The 20634-nt window shown below is 39.8% G+C and overlaps 1 protein-coding gene and 1 long non-coding RNA gene across 7 annotated transcripts in view; one reads left to right on the plus strand and one right to left on the minus strand.

Annotated features, from left to right (window-relative positions):
* The window catches only part of SORBS2 (sorbin and SH3 domain containing 2), a 298880-nt gene that overhangs the window by 223328 nt on the left and 54918 nt on the right, over positions 1-20634 (plus strand). For 2 of the 5 annotated variants that reach the window (XM_019525915.1, XM_019525916.1), the window contains 4 exons: positions 1765-1821; positions 9528-9577; positions 10120-10307; positions 12020-14809. In XM_019525915.1, the coding sequence (XP_019381460.1) occupies positions 1765-1821; positions 9528-9577; positions 10120-10307; positions 12020-13635 (1911 nt within the window). In that variant the 3' untranslated portion in view covers positions 13636-14809. Of the gene's footprint in view, positions 1-1764; positions 1822-9527; positions 9578-10119; positions 10308-12019; positions 14812-19043; positions 19136-20634 lie in introns of those variants that run through there. The other 3 variants (XM_019525918.1, XM_019525919.1, XM_019525917.1) reach the window with 3 other exon arrangements.
* LOC109303731 overlaps positions 12379-20634 on the minus strand; it is a 140076-nt gene continuing 131820 nt past the window's right edge. The window contains exon 4 of one of the 2 annotated variants that reach the window (XR_002099200.1): positions 12379-12450. This is a non-coding gene — a long non-coding RNA (uncharacterized LOC109303731). Of the gene's footprint in view, positions 12451-19098; positions 19187-20634 lie in introns of those variants that run through there. The other variant, XR_002099199.1, reaches the window with a different exon arrangement.

The raw sequence follows: 20634 nt of genomic DNA on the forward strand, positions 1-20634 counted from the left end.
TATGCCCTGCTGCCACTCGCCCCCTTCCACCCAGAGTGAGCTGCTCCTGCATCATGCCCCCCTCCCCTGCCCTGGCTGGGCAAGTGGCAGCAGAGCATAGCCCCCGCTCCCAGCACTGCCACATACAACGCCCCCCCCCCGGGTGGGCAGCTTGTCCCAGCCCCAATCCCTCCCTCACTGTGGGGGCATTGATCTGCCCCCCCACACACCTCTTCCCTCTCCACTCCGCCCACAACAACAGACTTAGCAGCTGGAAGCAGCTGTGTCCAACATCCTCGAGAACTGCTGCCTGTTTTGTCTATGGCCAAATCTCTGAATTGAGTAAAATCTTTTCCAAATCGATTTGTAGGCTTCCAATTCAATTTGAACCTTTTAATTGGTCTCCCAATTCAATTTGGATTTGGAGATTCAGCTGCCGAATCGGGCCATATCTCCTCTGAATTGAAGCAGCTACCGAAGCTTCGTACAGCCCTATCAGGTATATAACTACCTTCAGGTATAGAGCTGTGCCTGCTGTTGGAAAAACTCCCTGTGGTGGGGAGAGCACTTCTACCCACTCACTTCTACCCTGACGCACTAGCTGGGTACCGGGATGCTCCTATGGCCAAGCAGGGGAGGCACAGGGATGCCTCTACCATACTAAAGGCTCCAAGCACGGGAGTGGGGCAGGATTCTGGTACCCCCTCATAGTCAGTGCTCTGCTTGCCATGTCCTAGTTATGCTACTGTATGGAAGATGTTTCCACATGACAATAACTAGCTAGAGCAGTTGGCAAGTAAGTGAAAGGAGTAGATTTGATTCCCCTCTAATAAAGGAGGAAATTAAAGCTATCTTGCCCTTATCTACACCATCTAGAGAAGAGCCCGTCCTAAGGTGTCTAACTCCCCATGCACTGCACAGGGAGCCTACATGCCTTACTCTGGGTTTTGGGTTCCACTCTGTCCTTGCTAATTCCCAAATCAGAAGCCACATAGCTATTTTAATATGGTGCTGCTTCTCAGCACCACACTGTCTTGCTCTGAATACACAAATCTAAATCCTTTTTTGGACCTAGCCCTAAGTGAATAGCAAAACTCCCTCAGTGAGAGTAGGAGCAAATCCTGTATCTGCAAACCAAATATATGCAAGTAGAAGCTTTTGAATTATTTTTAGAGCTTTACATAGGGGGTCCTAATTTTTGCTGAACCAATGTATTTAATAACACACAAAAATACAGAAGTCATTTAACCATTTTTTTAAAAAAATTACAGTCCAACAGTCTATAGTATATCATATTTTCATTCCAACCCAATCTTTAAAGTCCTTTTATCTGCCCAAACTGTTTTTAATCATTCATCGCTATATAGATAAACATAGGCAAATTAGTTTCTATCACAAAACTAAAATACTAGCAAGGTCAGTCATCCTTATCTTCTATAAGGTAAAGTGCATATGGAGATTTCACTGGTAGGCCATCAGTCCCCAACCCTTTATATTCTTCTCTCTCAGCAGTTTTAGAAATAGCTGTTCTTAATACAATTATTCAAATTTAAAATTTTGCTAACTAAATTTACTAACACTTTAAGATGCTTGATGATTATTACAAAATTATTGTAGCACATTTTTCCTTCCAGTTTCCCCTCATTTTGCTGTATGTGTGTCACTCTTGTACCTGATGCTGTCAACACCTGGTTTCTAATTATGTCACCTTCTCCACATGTTTCATTCCTTGCTGGCATTGATTCTCCTCCATTTCATCTCTACACTTCTGCTTATATGATGCAGCCTCCTAAAAAACTTTTGGACTATGTTCAAGACAATTCTTCTGGTGTTTCTAATGAGGTAAAGGAAGCATTCTTTCTTGTTTAGATGACTAGCTTGGGAAACATGGTTGTGATACTTGCTATACATATCTGAGTTTGTTAATATTTAATGGTATCCTACCAATAATCAATAGCGTTTCTAATTCTATATCATTTACCTCCATCTTCATATCCTTCCAGATCATTTATGTATATGGATGTTGTTTTTATTACACTAGACACTGTGAGTCCATGTTCCTCCCATACCACCCAGAGATTAATATTCATATTTACAACATAAACCATATGCTTTTAAATCTTGATGCATTACCATTTCCTCATAGTTGGGCAAGTGCTTTGTTTTCAAATCCCCATGAACTAGTCAATGTAAACTGCAATTATGATGAATATATCTAGCTATAAATTGTAGACTTCAAGTGAAACTTGTTGAACAAGCTTTATTCCACTGAAATATATGTAATTAGGCTTACTAACCAGGCTATCCTACCAGGAATTATGGCTAAATGTTAGTAACAAATAACCTAGGAATTGACAGTGATCATGATTCTGATTCAAAAGCATCAGGATGAGATAGGGGCTGTCAGTGCCCTGTTCTAACTTGGGGAAATCCAGATTTTCATTCTTGTTTCCATATACATGTTATGGTAGTCTTTGTGTCTGTGTGTCCTGTATGACATGTGTGGTAGCTTTAGGATATTCACATTTCTCCTTTTCTTCCCATCCAAAAACAAAAACAAAAAAAAAAGGAAAATCATGGACTTCGTAGTTCATTGCATTGTAGACTTCCATGAGAATTGAATGCACTAAGCATACGATAGAGGAGGCCAATTGAATTTCCTGAGCTATGGCTTTTCGGAATAAAATTATGAACAGTACAGCTAGATAAAATATTTATAGTCATTTTCCAATTGATTAATTAAAAAAACTCTTTCTGATTGAAAAAAAAAGTATGTATGAATTTGAAGCAATTTCTGAGAAATTTTACCTGAGGTATTTTTCACTTTTGAAGTTTTTAAGGGGGAAATCTGGCAAAGGGTACTTTGCTTAAACAACTTTTCGGGAAATATAATGGATTCAATAAAACACTAATGGAAGCACATTCAAGCAAAATGTTTTGACAGTAAGTTAGCATCAGTTTTCATATGTGCACATACACAATCTTTCCCCAGTTTTTCCTGCATCTACTGCCAATTGCTATGGAAGTCTAGAGTCAGGAAATCACTCACACATGGGTTAAGTTTAAATACATACATAACTATTTTCTTGAATAGGGATGAATTTAAACATGACAAGATCAAAATTTGGTAAAGCTTCATCCTCTTATTCAGTTATTTTAGCTATTTTTTTTTTTTATAAGTCTGACTGTGTTGCCCTTCATTGTAGGATAAGGGGGTGTTCATAGTTTGGACAGGGCTGAATATTCCAGGGAATATGTTTTTACCTGGGTCGGAGCCTGAGGCTTATAGCATATTAGACAGCTTTTAGGAATGGTGGGAATCATGAAATAGGGGAACCAGTAAGCCTCCTCCACACAGCATGTGCAGACACAATGCCATTCAGTAAGTACACAATGTACCTCCTCTGCCTTTAACTGCCTTCAACACACCATCACTTCTAGGAGCTTTAATAGGAGAAAAATACATATGGTCTCCAATTCTTATTTGAGGTTCCTATTATACATGAAGAGATAAAACTGTGGCATGAGTGAATACAGTGCAGCTTACTGTATTTTAATATGCAATCATGGTTCAAGAAGGGAATCAAACAAACAAGGCCTTGCCATCCTCCCTAGCTTTGGCAATTTCCACCTGGAAAAGAACAGGGGCTACTATTATACATGCATCTGTGTAGACCAAATAGGGAAAAGGGTATATGAGTGCAACTTTCATATCCAGGAACTATTAGTGGATGGTGGCAAAATATTTTGCTCTTCAAGTCCCTGACTCAAGCTGAATAGCAATTGCACATCACTGATGTGTTCTCTTTAGTTGACATTTGGATGGAATATCTATCTTACTCTTGGTAGTCTATATTCCTTGAAGGGCCATTACACATGATCAAAAGAAAGCACTTTCTAGTTGTTGTTTGATGAAAGATGGTCAAATATCATGTGCAATTGTGGTTTCAATCAAATTTCTAGCAGAAAGTCTACATTTAGTATTCCTCTGCAATTTTTATGATATGGGAGGAAACATATGGAAAACCAAAAACTCTTTGTTGCATAAATAAACAAAGACAACTGTAGTTTCTATAGCTGTCAGTGAAACTTTCTCAGTGCGGCTTTCTGTCACAATTTTATTAGAAGCCTTACAATATACAGTGTTTATCTCAAGTCCTCAGCTCCTGAAGCCAAGTAGCTTCATGAAAAGCTCAACTCCCTTTTAAAAATGTAAGTTTCTACTTCTTATGGCTTCAGAGGAAAGCTTGAAAACATGATCTCTAAAAAACAAGAAAGCAGATAAATGGAACTTGGAATGTTCTATTTTTTATAAAGACCCATGAGCTGGGGGCCAGACTCGCAATATGTAAACACACTGATTTACCAGTACAGCATCTTTCATCAGCTCTAAAATCATTCTACATCTTTAGAAAACAAAATAGGAACTGTTCCCTGAGAGCTGTAAACAGGTTTAATGCCTGTTCATGAAATTATGATCAACAGATCTCAGTAACAGCTGTCCTTCTACTTCAGCAGCATGTGGAAAAGTTGTTTTGTGATGCTTCATTCCTTGCATGCTGCAGATTATTTATTTTAATTTGTCACTGTAAACCTTCTCTCTAAGCTACAGAATAATTGGTTTCCTGAGTTGGGTTTTTATATCTAAGGCTTGGGACAGACGTTACACATAAACCAGTTTAACTGATCAGAAACTGGTTTAAACCTGTAACAGAACAGATGTTCAGTGCACATAAACCAGTCTGAAAATGGCTTAAACCAGTCTGAGATAAACCTGGTTGAATGTAGTATCAGATTTAATTGATTTGGCACAAACTGGTTTATGCAATGTCTGTCCCAGACCCCTTACTGGTTTAAGTTAAACCAGACTCCTCCAGCATCCTGGCATGCTTTCTGGGCTGGGCAGGGCTGTCTGCTCCACAACAGGGCTGGCCCCTCCCCTCTGCTCCCCTCTTGCTGGAGCTATGGCAGAGACTGCAGGTACAGCAGGTTCTGCCTGGCTTCCCCCTGCCCTACCCAACCCTTACTGCTCAAGCAGGGATCTCCCCCCTCCCATCTCCCACAGCACAGACCCTAGGCATGTGGTATGCTAGCTAATGCTAGGAAGTGTCTGTATGTGTCTCCAATTTCACTGGGACAGGCAAACAGAACAGTGACCACTTAGGGCTTTTTGAAGCTAATCAACAGGTCAGCTGGTAAGCTGTTTAAGAAGAGTTTGAACTAATGGAGAGAAGCTATTGTTTTGCTGATGAGGTGAGAAACACTGTTATCAGCTCCCTGCTGGCTTGCTTGCTTGTCAGTTTTCTGCAGACAGTATAAAGAAGCAGGGAGAGAGAAATTGAAAAGCTCCGTATCATCAGCAGATGCATGCACTGCCTACCCCACCTCCCCTTGCCTCAGAGTGCTAGCAGGGGGCTGGGGGTTGGCAACACACCTGCCACTTGAGTAGCCAGTGGGGAAAAACCCAGGACAGTGCAGGCAGGGTGAGAGTTTATACCCCTCCATAATCAGAGTGTCCTGCCAGGGCCTAGCCACACCCACCCCCCAGCTCAGCACTGTGAAGGGGAAGGGAGGGCTGTAGTGCCCCTCCCCACCAGCTGCTAGCCTGAGGCACTGCAGACATGTGCCTGAATTTCCTCAGTCCAGAGGGGATGTCTACCCAGTTACAAACTGGTTCAGCCTAGCCAGGTTAGACTAACCTGCAAAGATTGAATCAATTCAGGCTCAGGTTTTCTGAATGTCTGTCCATAGCCTAAAAGATATTGCTCTTGGGTCTTCTGTATTTCTGATTTTCATTTTTTTTTATTAACCAATTACTTCCTTTTCAAAATACAATAGAGCAATCTGTTAGCACTTGGTAATAGTGTAAAGTAATGTCTAAGCATATTACCTAGCCAGATGTCAGCAACAGATGAAGATCCATAGGAAAAACTTGCAAAAAATGTCTTTCCACTGGCTTGCAAGTTATTTATAACTAATAAAAAAAATAGATATTATTTGATTACCACAGCCAATGTGGTAATGGACTGCATTATATGGGCTATATGTTCTCATATAATGGGGAAAATTGTGAATTGAGTACTAGCATGCAAAAAACTAAATGAGAAACAGATACAATGGGTCAGGAAAGCAAACCATCTTCACTGATGGAAGTTCCTAACATTGGAAAGATCAGGATGTAATCAGCTTTCCCACAAAGAGCCATTATAAAGCAGATATCCACGTGGTCACTGCTATAGAATTTTCATCTACCCTGAATATACTTGTCTATCTCCCTGAACCTTAAGATTAAGGAAGGGCAAATTTAATGCATCATGTTGAGGGCTTGTGTGCTGTAGGTCACAAATTACAATTTAATCCTACCTGAGGCAATTTTAATCAATAAAGTATAGATGCAGAAGTGACTTCTATACCACAGCAGACAGCAGTGGTATTGCATATCATTTTTGCTACTTCCTACAAAATTGCAAGCTCTCTTTGATTACGTGCAGATCAGTCATGGCTTTCACACTGCCTGTACTTTGGCATTTTACGGAAAACTTAATTAGCACATCTAATATATATATTTAATTAAAAAAATAATTGCATAAATTAATAAAATAAGTAGTCCATGTCTATGCTGACCTAATTTTCATCTCTCCTCTTCCCTCTATGGGGCAAGTCAGAGGAGTACAGTAGGATGGTGCCAGTATTTTTTTAACACAGGACTGCATAAAAATATTTCTTCTTACCCTAGGAAACCTTGTGTTACAGCAATGCACTACAGAGAAGAAGGATGGTGGGAGGCAGAAGAATCTATTCTTTTATTTTCCAATTTAGATCAAATGGAAATACCTGCTTTTTGCTGAAATCTAGTGTACGTCAATGGGATGTGATTTGTTCTTCTGAGGCAGTTGTAAGATCCAATGGGATAAGGCATCAGTGGCAGGGATGATTTAACAGTATCCAAAGGGGGAAGAACTCCATCAGTAAAAATGAGATTGCCTCAGTTCGCCCTTCAGCATGGTGATACAATGTTAACAAAGGGATTCCAAAGAGTCCCCAACAGCACATTCCTACAGGAATGTATGGTACTTAAAAAAATACTGCCCAAACTCAGTATATTCTCTACCTATCAAGGGATGAGAGAGTTGGTTTCTCTCATATGACAAAAACAGTGTCCATATCTTTATCTTTATGCACTTTGCTATTTTTGTCAAGTTGGGAGCTCTTGGCCATCGGACACATTACCAGCGATCACTCATGGAAGAGGCTCTCATCGATCCCTGGAGAGTTAGTTGAAATAAACATAAAAATGCTGAAAAGACTGAAGGGGAATTATTTTCTTGAAGGATTTGCAGTCTTCACATAACTTTACCCAATGGCATATTTTGTTTCAGAATCAACTGAAAAAGAACACACTGGATTCTAGACCTGGCCAAGTCTTAAAATTCTTGGTTCATGGGAAACGAAACATTGACATTTTGAAATTTCTTGAAAATAGAAATTCCATAAAGTTTGCTTTTCAGAGATGCTTCTACTTGTACATTTTTATAGTGTTCCCTCTCTATCACCTTTACAGTCACTTGTATTTTTTGGATTTGTAACTTCTTTGAACCAGGGAGTACATCTTGGTATGTGTTTATATGGTAGGGCCCTGACTGGGGCTTCTGGGCATTTCAGTCATACAGGTATGTGATGGTAATATAGATCAGTAAACCAAAATAAATTTGGTTCAGATGAATAACAAGTCATATATATCTTTACCTAGAGCTCACCAGCAAGTCTTTTCTCTGGTAACTAATCTACACATCTTTGCAGTTTTGTATAGTTCTTGCTTTTAACAACTTTCAGCTTCCCTTTCCATGGAAATGAGATAATACTAAATCTTATTAACCAACTGATTAGAGGGTGGGTATAGACAATCACAGAGGCTGCTCTGATGCGCTGTAATTACAGTGCATCAGAGCAGACTTAATTAATTTCTCGAGTAATTAAGACTCAAGTAATTACCGTGCTCCAACCAGCCTCCATGTCTCATCTATCAGTGTCCCCATGCTTCAGAATGGGGTGGGGGCACTTTAACTAAAGCTCATTAGACAAGCTTTAGATAAAGCACCCCTGCTGCCATTTTGAAGTGTGGGGATGCTGATACACAAGACATTCTGGGCACTTTCAGAGCCACTGTAATTAAAGCACCCCCTCCCACTCCTCTGAGAGCACATGTAAAAATGCCAAAAATAACTGGCAAAGTTGCCTAAAACTTCAGCTGTGTTTTAGAAAATGTTTGATTCATGCTTTATCCAAGCTTGTGGGATTATCTCTGTATTTAAATGTGATAAAGTACACTGGAGAACAAAATAAAAATTTCTGTTAGTGTTTTCATGGAATCAATTTCTGTGTGATATAGGTGGTTAAAGAAGGCAGGCAATTGAAAACTAATTACAGACAGCTAGCTCTAAAGAGTCCCTCGTATATCTTGTCCTTATAGAACCCATTACATTTAGGTAGTATTGACTGTCACTGTGGAATGCATGTGCTGTGCAGAATGCTAATGATGTTACAAAATCTATTTCAACACATTTCTCAAACCAAGGAGGACCTCTAGAGGTGTAATTATATGCCTCTCACATAATTTGACAAAGAAATATAGTGAAACTAAAAAGAGCTCAAGATGATTATATATTTTCTCTGTGATTTCACAGTCCCTATACCCTTCTGTACAAAGAAAGTAGTTCCTGCAGCTTGCAAGACTTTGTGCAAATTCTATTTCCAGTTCATTAGTTCAGCTCTGAAATGTATAGCATGAACTTAAAATATGTTTAACATTTGAATGACAGCTTTGTACCCATGAAGAGGCGCCACAGGGACAACGTGATTCTGTTTCTAGCTTTCACAAATTGTAATACTGTGTGTCTCTAATTCTGGCTGCAGCCTGGAAATCCATTAAGTGATTGGTTTAAACGTAGTCATCACTTAAGTTTGAACTTACGTTGACAAGTTAAAAATATTTCAGAGTAGCTTTACATTCCATCTTCTCACAGCAGTGACATTTTACAGCTGTGGAAAGGCTTCTGTGATAAGAACTGTTCATAATATGAACTTAGGACAACCAACAATTGGCTACAAAACTCATGTCTCTTTCAGCTGTTTATACAAGGAGTTTCCAGCTGTAATTGATATCAATACTTTGGTGAGTAATTGGGAGAAATGATGCAGGCCATGTGACCAGATAAAAAACTTCTTCTTAGAAGTTTCTTTTTATGTTTTACTGTAAAGTTTATTTCAATCACAGTATCTAATGTTGAAAAAATGTGCAGAAAGGCACTAGCATTTTTGGATTTTTATCAATAGTACTTTTAAAATAGAATTGGTTTAAGAAACGTAATGGTGCTCTTTAAAAATTGCATAACTTTTCTTAATAAATATTCCAGTACATATAACTTGGAGTGTGCAAGATATTTATCATGATTTATCCAGGCTTCTTATAGTTTATTAAATGACAATTGCTTCACAATGACAGTAGAAAACTATAGAAATTTAATAGATTCACTTATTTGCTTTTACAGACCTCCTTATATCACTCTTCAACAGACAAAGGCCTGGAGAGACCTTCTAGGTAAGAAATAATACAGTAAACAAGACAAATGCTAGTTACAGTAGACAAGCTAACAAACCTACAAGGTTTGCATCAGTATCTACTATCCTAGATACCTGTACCCTTGAATGCATAAGATCTTAAATCCTGTTCTTTCATATTGACCTTGATTTAGGATTTCTTCATATATCTACTCTCTTATGTCTACCCTCTGACTCCTGTTTACATCCTGTATAACATTGCTCACAACACGTATGTTGGGTTGGGTTTGGAGGATGTGGGAAAAAATGCTGCCATTCTAGATGGGCAGAGATTTTCCCTCCCATATCCCTGCTGAAGCCTGTTGTGAGCACCAGGTATGTAAGGGGGAAACAGGCGGAGGACTGTGCTTCCAGAGATGACACATGGAGCAGTTTTCCCAGGTGATTAATAGGCTAACTCCTTCTCTGCTGTTAAGTGTTTGATGATTTATTGGGCCGCCTTATTGATCCGTGGGGAGAAGGCATTCAAGTGAATGCTGGGTTCAAAGCCTAAAATGGAACTAATATTGATTATTTCTTTAGTTCTGCAAGTACTGCAAGTGACTACAGGAAAAGGAGGAAGTCAGAGCCTGCTGTAAGTCACCAGAGGGCACACAGCGATCAAAATGCAAACAGGCCTAGTTTAGGTCGGGCAGATGCACAAGGCTTGTACAACACCCTCAGAAAGCCTTTCACTAGCTCTTCTCCTTCTTCTCCATCAAAAGCAAAAGGTAAGAGCCAAACAAATCTGAAAATAGACAAGAGCTTAGTTAACTCCTGAGATTTTAGCATAAACTATACAGAAAGTTGGTAATAATTGGAAGGAACTGCCTGCTGTTATTACGGAGAACTGTAGCAGCTGTCTTCTGTTGAGGAGTTAGCATATTTATTCATGCATAATTATTTTAATTGATTCAAATCTAGATTGTAAAGGGGTTTGCCACATACAGGATCTACAGCACATTTTAAAGAAAGAAAATTATTTGCTTCATTTCACATAATCTCTTAAAAGTATATTTAGTACCTTGCATTCTTACCAGTATTTATGAAGTTATTAAAAAGTTTTAAATGCTTTCCATATGTATAGAACATGAATGATGAGAAACAGCATTCATGATTACTGCCAGGTCAAGAAATCTTGAAAGCTTTTCTCCCCTTGTTCAAGCCTATAGCTGATTTTTGACAGGTGATACATTCTAAAGAGCTAATTAAGCAAGAAAGCACCCCTCATATGAAACTGAATTGATTAATTTTGTTAATGCTTAAAGCACATAATAGGTTAGATGCAACCCTTTGTTTCTGCTTTGTATGTAGGACAGTCCTTTATTAATTAACAGCCCTTCAAGCCTCTCCTCCCTTTCTTCCCAGTAGTTCTTTCTTGTAACCACATTTTTATTTTTAAAGTAAGACAAAAGGTTTGCAGGCATTATAGCAATTATTTATATTGGGAATGAACATTCAGTACTGCATCTTTAGTCTTCCTATTCCCCTTTTCTTTCCATTATCTATCAGCTAAGATTTGTAATCAGGCCCACTTTGTCCTCAGCACTGTGTACATTTATTTTTTAAATGGCAGCCCCTCACCCAGAGATTTTATGGGCTAGGTTGCAACAAAAGAAAACAAGGAGAGATAGCAAATTAACAGTGGGGAAGATGATAGCAGGAAAGGTAATAGTTAAACCAAGCATGCTTTGGAAAAAGGAGCAGTAGCTATTATATGAGTAGTCTCTATATCGAGGAATACATTCCTTTAGAGCATCTGCCATTAAGCTAATTGGCCATGGAGCAGGACTCATCTCACGGTGCTACCTGAATAGTTAAAACTTGCAACTCCAGTTCAGTGTTTTATTGGTGGCAAAGCAGTGCAGAATGTGAAACTGGAACCCAGTGGTGCTCAAGCTCCAGCCCACTGGCCAAATCCAGTCCACACAGCCACACCATCTGAAGCTCCCCACAAGTTGAGAAATGTGGTGGCTGGGAAGCAGTGGCAACATTAATTGCTGTGGCTTCTAGTTATCTGGATTCAAGCTCTCTCAGAGTTGGGTGTCTCTGGATCTAGGATTTTTGCTTTGGCTTCCAGTAGCTTTTATTTATCTTACTATCCCCTGCAGAACCAGTGGTACTTTTTTATAGATAGAATGCCCCAATATTTAAGTGAATTTGGAGATGATTAGACACCTATGGCACTGAATCCCTTCTGATATTTAAATCATGCATAGTAAATGTTTGCATTTGGAAAACTAAATAACTGTTTAATATGGATTACTTGTTCTTCTTTTCTAATTTTTAATAATGTATGTACTGACCTTGATTGCTAGACTAAGTACAATAACTGCTTTCTCTTTTCTGTTCTTTCTGATATTTATTGACATTTCCAACTTTTTGAACCTGTTAATTTCTGGCAATGTCTCTTTTTTACCATGCTGCTCTATGGATTATAAAGGTGGGGATATTAGCAGAGTACATCCATCCCTTTTCAGTTATTCAATGCACAACCACAATGCCTCAAATGAGTTAGATTACTGTAGCACTTACCAACAGCATTTAGCTGTTCCAAGTGATTCAAGAAGGGCAGTCAGCTACAAAAATGGCTGGCAAATGACTCGTCAGAATGCAGAAGTCTGGAGCAGCACAGAAGAAACTGCCTCTCCCAAGCGGAAATCTCGTAGCTGCGATGATCTGCTAACAGATGATCATGACAACTTTGCTGATGCACAAGCCAAGTCTGAAAGCATGGGTTCTCTGTTATGTGAGGAGGATTCCAAGGACACTTGCTCCATGGTCTGGGCCTCCCCCTATGTTCCTGACAGCCGCAGTAATGGTAGGTCAAGGGTTCGTCATAGATCAGCCCATGATGCCCCAGGATTCCTAAAACTGTACAAAAAAATGCATCGTATCAATCGCAAAGATTTAATGAACTCTGAGGTGATTTGTTCTGTAAAGTCCAGAATATTACAATATGAGAAAGAACAGCACAAAGGCATGCTTCAAGGTTGGAGAGAATCTTCTACTGAAGAGGTCCCCAGGGACATGGTTCCTACCAGGATATCTGAATTTGAAAAATTAATTCAGAAGTCAAAATCAATGCCGAATCTAGGCGATGAAACATTATCAACAATAACACTTGAGCCTCCTAAAAATGGCTTATGTCCAAAGAGGCGATTTTCTATTGAATCCTTGCTGGAAGAGGAAAATCAAGGTAGACATCCCACTCAGGTACAACGACACTGCAAGCCTAAAACTCTGGTGCCAATTCATATTGAAGTGACCACTGATGAACCACAAAGATCTCACATGGATTTTTCAGACAGCGACCAAGATGGAGTGGTCTCTGACCTCAGTGACTTTATCCAGATAGAAGGTTCTTCCTTTTGTAGTGAAAGTGACTTTGATCACTTTTCCTTCACCTCCTCTGAGAGTTTTTATGGTTCAGGTCATCACCACCATCACCACCACCACCATCACCACCACCACAGACATCTCATCAGTTCCTGCAAGGGTAGATGCCCAGCATCCTATACCCGCTTCACCACCATGCTAAAGCATGAAAGGGCTAAACAGGAAAGTACTGAAGATCCAAGGAGACAAGAAGCAGAATCTGGTCTCTCTAAGATAGCATTCCTAGTCAGTCCAGTGCCTTTCCGAAGGAAAAAAAGTGCAACCCCTAAAAAACAGACTGAAAAGACTAAAAGCAAGTCATCTGTGTTTGAAGCATTAGACTCTGCTCTCAAAGATATCTGCGACCAAATTAAAGCAGAAAAGAGAAGAGGAAGCTTGCCTGACAACAGTATATTGCATAGACTTATTACAGAGTTACTCCCAGACATTCCAGAAAGGAATTCATCTCTGAAAGCTGTTAGAAAGAATCCCATGCAACAGCCTTTTCATCCACTGCCTCAAGATGGTGCTATTCATTGTCCATTGTACCAGAACGATTGTGGAAGATTACCTCTTAGTGCCTCTTTCCAAGACATGGATACAACCAACAACAACCACCAAGACAATGATAGTGCACTGTGTTTCCAAGGTGGATTACCTTCCTTTCCTTTATTCTTGTGATTCACTCATCCATCCTGTGCCTTTCATTTTCAACCCCCTATCATTTCATTTTTACCAAGGATTTATGCAGGTTAAAATAAGTGTTCACCACAGAAAGGATGATGTTTTCCCATTGATGCATCTGATTAATATTAGAGGAATAAGTTAATTGTCTATTCACAAAATTGTAATAATCTGGTTATCAAATAATGGCAGCATTATTTTTGTCACCAAGTCTGGAACAGTGATTTCCAATCTATAATCCATGCTACAAATTAAACAAAGCCGTTTTTAATAATTGAGTCCCTAAGAGAAGAGATTTTTAGACAACTGAAAGGGTTTCACAATAAAAAATATATATGCATTGTAAAGTGATAGACAAATGGAAAACAATGTGGTGAAAGCCTTCACTGCATTTCTATTAATGAACTATGCATGGCATAACAAAATTAATAATATGTTCCGCCAACTATTTCAGTGTATACAACTGTCAAAAAGCTGAGACATGCTCACTATGTCCATTTTTGTACAATTTGATCAAAGCTGCATGTGCAGTTTTTGTGAATAGACCCTTAGTCCATGAATAGTAAAGATTCCATTTTCACTGATCAAATGATGCAAGTTGCAATTCCATGGCAACAAAGCTAGATCTTTTAATTTAATTTACATGTTAACAGTTGCCGTATCTTTTTCAAAGTGCAAAGTAGAAAAGGAAAATTAACAAAACTGAAGGACACTGTGAAGGTGAATATAAATAAAACCTGATCCGTCTTGACAGTGATCCTCTTTTAAAGCTAGTATAAAGTTAATTGCTATCATCTTGATAAGTTTATTGTTAACTTCTCTTAAAAGCAGAATCATTGCATGAATTTAAATTATTTCAAGTGAACTAATTCAATGAAAATTTATATGGCCATTCCTGAAATCATAAAATTGATGTGGAGAAAACTAAGACTATTGTACACATTGTGCAGTATAGTCATGTGTGCTCCTCTTGTCTTATCTTTAATTTTCACATTCTTTTCTGTAACTTTTGCTAGTGCCACATTTGGAAAAAAATATCAAGGTTGCTGCCATTCTGTCTCAACTTGTTAAACAAAATGCAGAGAGTAAAAACAACAGATTCAGTAAAAACACCTAAAAATACAATTTATAGTTCTACTACTTATGTTTTTGAGACGTGGTAATTATTTATACATCTCATTGAAATGCAATGAGTCATTATAAATAGAACTAGAAAATGTGTACAGAAAGACCCAGATTCAGCTTCTGCTTGCATCAGCAAATATCTGGAGTAATGATAATTGCTAGATAGTTATTAGGCTTTCTGTAGAGGTACAGTAATATAACTACAAACAGTATTTGGATCTAATTTTGAAATTCAGCTCAAAATATGGTATCTGCTAGAAATAACAGTCACAGAAAGTCTGGCAGTCTCCTAAAGTTGTATGTTTCTTGTATAAAATAATTCTATAACCAGTGATATTTTCAGTGAAGCTGTATTTCACATTTTGGCCTTCTGGTTATCAACAAGCTCTCACCCTTTGCGATGCTGATGTGCAAGGGTAGGAAAAGGTGCAAGAGCCTCTTTCCTCCAACATAACCCAAAAACAGAATTTCTTTGCTGTCTGCAAAATTGTGGTGAAAGGTAGTATGACTAGCCCTCTTGCCCATCCATCGTGTTCTCTCAGGTGTCTGCCTGTCCCATAGAGTTAGAGAACAAACAAGGGAACCCCTCAGAGCAGGGGCTGCCAACCTGTCACGTGTGCCACAGTTGGAACGGGAGCCACCTCAGTGTGTGATGTGCAGAAGATCAGAAAGAGAGCAGGCAGCACAGAAGCAGATAAAGCAGAGAGCAGAAAGTAGAACAGTAGATCAGGCATGAAACGCATAGTAAGGAGCGGAAAGCAAAGCAACAGATCAGGTAGGGAGCAGAGGGCAGAGAGCAGAGTGGCACATAAGGCAGAAGGAAGGGATTGGAGTGGCATTCAGAGAGGACACGGGGCTTAATTTGTTGTACACCTGCCAGAAAAGTTTGCCCCCACTGTCTTAGAGCATCCAAGCAAGAAGAGGACAGGACACTGAACAGAAACTCACTCACTATAAGGTATAATTGACTTTCTAGCAGCAGGCCTTTGGACAGCAGATACCACTCCAGTCTGGAGCAGTATCAAGGTGTTTCTACTGACTGCACTGCCCCTCTAGACATTTTCTCCTGCATAGGTAGAATGGCTCAGCAGCTTTCTCATTGAGTGCTATTACTTTGCTCCCATTCAGATACACATATGTGCACTCACGTACTCAAAAGATCAAAGATAGTATAACATAATGCCCCCATAACATATGCAGAAATTTCCATTAATGCAGCCAGAAATGCATGCGGTTCTGTTTACACCATGTAAAGGTTACATTGGTCCTTAAAAACTTGAAAATCATTACTAAAACCCCCACTCATATAATAGCTTTGGTGACAATGAAAAGCTGGGTATGATGAAGATGAAGTGATTGCAATGGCAGTTTCGTAGCACATGGTAACCAGTGTGTGTTAGCCAGGTATTTCTTTGACTCATATCACAGATGAGAATAAGCATACTATTATGATAATAAAAATGTTGTTCCAGGCCACATAACATGGCAACTGAAGTCAAACAAGTGTAGGGGATAATAAGGAGGGTAGGGGTCCATGAGTTTATAGTGTAAGAATCACAGAAAATCTTTTTACAGTGAGCTAGGAGTTTTATTCAAGTAACAGAAGCTATTCTTTCTGGAGCTACATCATTCAATCTACCTCAAGGCACAGGGGATGCGCTCAGAACATTCCAACCACATTTTTGGCTGCAATTTAAGATATAGCACACACAGCCTATTACTTGGAAGCAGTCTCTGTAACAGGTGTGTAGGCTTTGAGGCTAAGTACAGTCTTTGCATGTTAGTCTAAGATGCAGATTTTAAACTGAGAAGCAAGTGAACAGACATTCACTTTTGATTCAGGAAATGCAGCGACATGCCTGCAGTGGCTCAGGCCAGAAGCCCAGGGGCACTAGAGCATGGCTCCCAGCCTGCCAACCACTGCCAAAGGGAAGGGACTGAAGCTCAAAGGTTTTCTCCCCCTCCCTGCTCAAGCAGAAGAGTCTGGCCAGGCCCCAGCTTGGGACTAGCACGCTGGAGGGTGATACATACAACTTAGTCTACCTTAAAATGGAATGTAATAAACCAAAAAAACAAGAGAAAGACTTGCATAAGTCTTATGTAAACCTGAGGGCAGAGTCTCCTTACAGCCAGGTATTAATAAAGCCCTTCTTGGAGAATCAGCAGGTAGTTTTAGGCATTGCAGTGGAGATCCCACAGGCCTCAGCTTTACTTGGGTTTTACAGGTGCACTTGCACCCCTTTCTCCCCCTTGGGTGCCTTGACATTAGTGTACTTTTCACCTATAGCACCTTTGGCAGGACTTTCATGCATTCAGTGTCTTTTGTCTGTGCTTAAGTATTCCAGTCTCCCACCTTGTACAGGTTCTGCTTTATAATCTAAACATAGTTCTCTGCTTTCTTTGGGACCCTCTCTTGTTCCCTTAGCTCCGTCACAAAGATGTGATAATTGTGCCAGGTTTTGCCAACACCCTCACCTCTCAGTCTGGTCCTGCAGGGCTTGGTCCTGTACTCACCAAGGTGGCAGGGGACCAGTTCCTCCAGCCCTGGTTCCCCAGCCTCTTCCCCTTCCCCCATGCTGTGGAGGAGCAGAGGAGCATTACACCCCCCTCCCCTCCCTGTATCAACTTGGTTGCCTCAGTTACTGCCAGAGGTGGGAGGGGGTGGACTCCGCCGGTCTCCTGCTGACCCCCTGCCAAGCAGACCCTGGCTGGGGTCCCATGCTGGTGGAAGAGGGGGTTTAAACATTCCTCCCTCCCCTCCATCTGAACCTGCCGGCCAAAGCCATCTGCCCCCTCCGCTCCAGTAGGAAAGTCTGGGAGGGGCTGCCCTCCCCCCTGGTAGATCTGGACGTGGTCCCCAGCCATGTTTCCTACCCCCACCCCCTTGTCAGCCGACCCTCACTGCTCCAGCTAGGGAGCAGAGGGGTAGGGCCAGCCCTGCTCTCTGGAGCAGACTGCACAGCCCAGCCCAGGGCTGCAAAGCATTCTGGGAAGCTGAGGGACTCTGATCTAACTTGAACCAGGAAGGGGTCTGGAACAGAAGTTTCATAACCCGGTCTGACCCAAATCAGTTAAGTCTGATACTACATTCAACCAGGTTCATCTTAAGCCAGTTTCAGACATTTTGATACTGGTTTATGTGAACTGAGCTTCTGTTCTATTATTGGTTTATCTGTAACTTCTGTCCTCAGCCTGTCTGAAGAAAATATCCTGTATTGGGGCCAGAATGCTTAAGTTCCAAAAATTGCTGGCAGAACCGATGACTGATATTTCTTTTTCCTCCCTATCACTGCTTTACAACCCTTATTTTCATTTGCAACCTTTACACAGTAACTGCACAATATACTAAAAAGCATTCAGAGTCAGTCTGTCTTTTTGTAAGACTCAGAGAAGGCTAACCACAAAACGGTGTAGAGATTGCTTTCAATTTTGTATTTACTATTGGTACTTCTTGGTAGAGGCACAGGTTGGGTGAACAGATTGTGTGAACTGAACAAAAGGAAATGAATATTATATTTGCGGTCTTCTTTTCCAGATGTCATTGTGGCACTAGGAAAATACAGTTGGAAATCTGAGGACTGAAAGGAGGTAGTTCATTCAGTCCTCCAAAATTTTATAAACCTGAAATAATTCCCTTTATTTTCCTATTATGCAAGCAGCCTGCAAGATCATGGAGGGTGCACAACTTCTATTTAAGGACACTCTTTGTCAAATATATTAAAATATATAAATGCAGGTAGTGTCCTATCTTAAACTGTGCTTTACAGCAAATACGTCTTTCACAATGGTGAGTATTCATTGGTGCACTCTCACAGTCTGCCTTAAAATAAAATTGTTTTATGACAGTAACAGCCTTCTAACTTCCTATGTGCAACCTAATAAACAACTTGGGTAAAGAGGAAATTAATTCTGGGCCATAACACAGAAAAATATTCTATTCATCATTCAATCATTGTAACAATTTTAAAAATCTGTCATGCATGTAATTGTGTGTTTACATTGTTATCATTTGAGGAAATTTTTCCTGCTGAGTTCTCAATACTGTTATCTTATACCCTTTTCTCTAGTGGTTCCATTTGTTGAAACCCTAGTGCAATATAGAGTTAAGGAGCAGAATACTCATATTGCTCCTACAGCTTGCACACACTGAGTTCTGCATTTGAATACAATATATATTTATGTTCAGATTCAAACTCTCCATTGTTATACATTTTTAGATGTAGTTTCCTTTTAAGTAAAAGCTAGAAATAAGACAGAATTAACCTGCTTTCCATTTTCAGTAGACCAGGAGTCCTCTGGAAGTTATTCTTCTGCTTTCACTGATGTGGGTCGAAGTACTCCACGGGAGAGAAGAGGAACTCCGGACAGAGAGGTAGTTAAACAGGAATGAATAAGTCAGCAGCATCAAAAGCCCAAACGCTATCTGTAAAGGCAAACCACTAATGTTTATGCTATTTTAGCACCAAATAAAACTGTCTGGCAATGATAGGGAACCATAGGAGTACATGTATAACTGGTCATTAAATAGTGTAATAGAAAGCATGTTTAATGTTTTACAAAGAATGTGCTTCACTGTTTTCAAAGAACTGTATTTAAACAGAGTAAAAGAGCATCAAATTTATAATCAGTATCAAATAATATCAGTATTCCAACACAATGTCACTTACAGGATTTGATTTAAGATCCACTTGCTGATGGCATTACTATTACTTGACCAATCTTAAGTGAAGTGGAGATGGGTCAAGTTCTTGCCTGATTATAAAAAGGTGCCATGTATGAATTAACTGGTGACAAAACAGGCCCATTCCAGCTGCATAGAGTGCTGTGCTCTTCCTTGAAGGAAACCTATCAAACTGGAAATCAAATTTCAGTTTGAAAACAGCTATATACTAGTGTTACCAACAATTCTTAAGATTCTGAATTGAAAGAGACTGGGGAAGAATTATTTCTTGTTTACTAGTTCTATTTTCTAAAGTTAACTATGTGTATATACTCAGTTTCACTATTTTGTCGATGCTGCATGTTCTTCACCAGAAAAGACTGTTCTTAGAGAAAAAAAAGGAAAGGGGAACAGAGATAAAGCCACACATGGTCTGCCTCTTACTCCAGATAATTTTTAATATCAACATTCTTTAATATATTTTAACAGATTTTTTTAGGATGTACAGTTTAAAGGGGTTTTATCAGAAAGCTGAATTCAAATTAACCCATTTTTAAAAAAATCTAAGTTGATAGTGTCCATTTAAATAACCTAGTCCACTTTCAGGAGCACAGATTTAATTTGGTAGTCTGTAGAAGTACTCTGCCTAACCTTTTGATAATGTTTGTTAGATAACAAAAAGGAAAGGAGCTAGATAGAGACCAAAGCTAAACAATAGCTATAATTATCCCTTCTTATCTTAATTTAACAAGAGTACCTTCCTCAAGCTCTTGCTAATGTCCAACATCTTATTGCATCACAGTTTGGGATTAGATTGTTGTAGTCAACATATAAACCCAAATTAAGCTGTTTTGTATCTACTAGAGGTGTACCAGTACATCGGTCTGATATCAAATTGGTACCGATATAAAAAAATATTGTCTGCATCAGAAATTGGCCTGATATGACTGATAATTAGAATGATAAATGGCCTGTGCATGCATGCAGCCACAGCATAGTACATAGGCAGCGAAGAGCTGTGTGCAGTTGATAAGTCTGGTATGGTGGAAGGGGAAGGGACATGGGGTGGGGGGGAGATCAAGGGCCCCGCAGTGAGGGAGGAGTGGAGTTGGGGCTGGGGCAAGGGATGGAGCAAGCACTGCCCAGCCAGGGCGGGGTGGGTGCAGGACAGAGCAGCAATTCATCTGGGGATTGTGGGGGGGGGGGGGGGG

This window comes from Gavialis gangeticus, unplaced genomic scaffold (assembly GCF_001723915.1).
Source record: "Gavialis gangeticus isolate Ggan-Ray unplaced genomic scaffold, GavGan_comp1, whole genome shotgun sequence".
Taxonomy (NCBI): domain Eukaryota; kingdom Metazoa; phylum Chordata; order Crocodylia; family Gavialidae; genus Gavialis; species Gavialis gangeticus.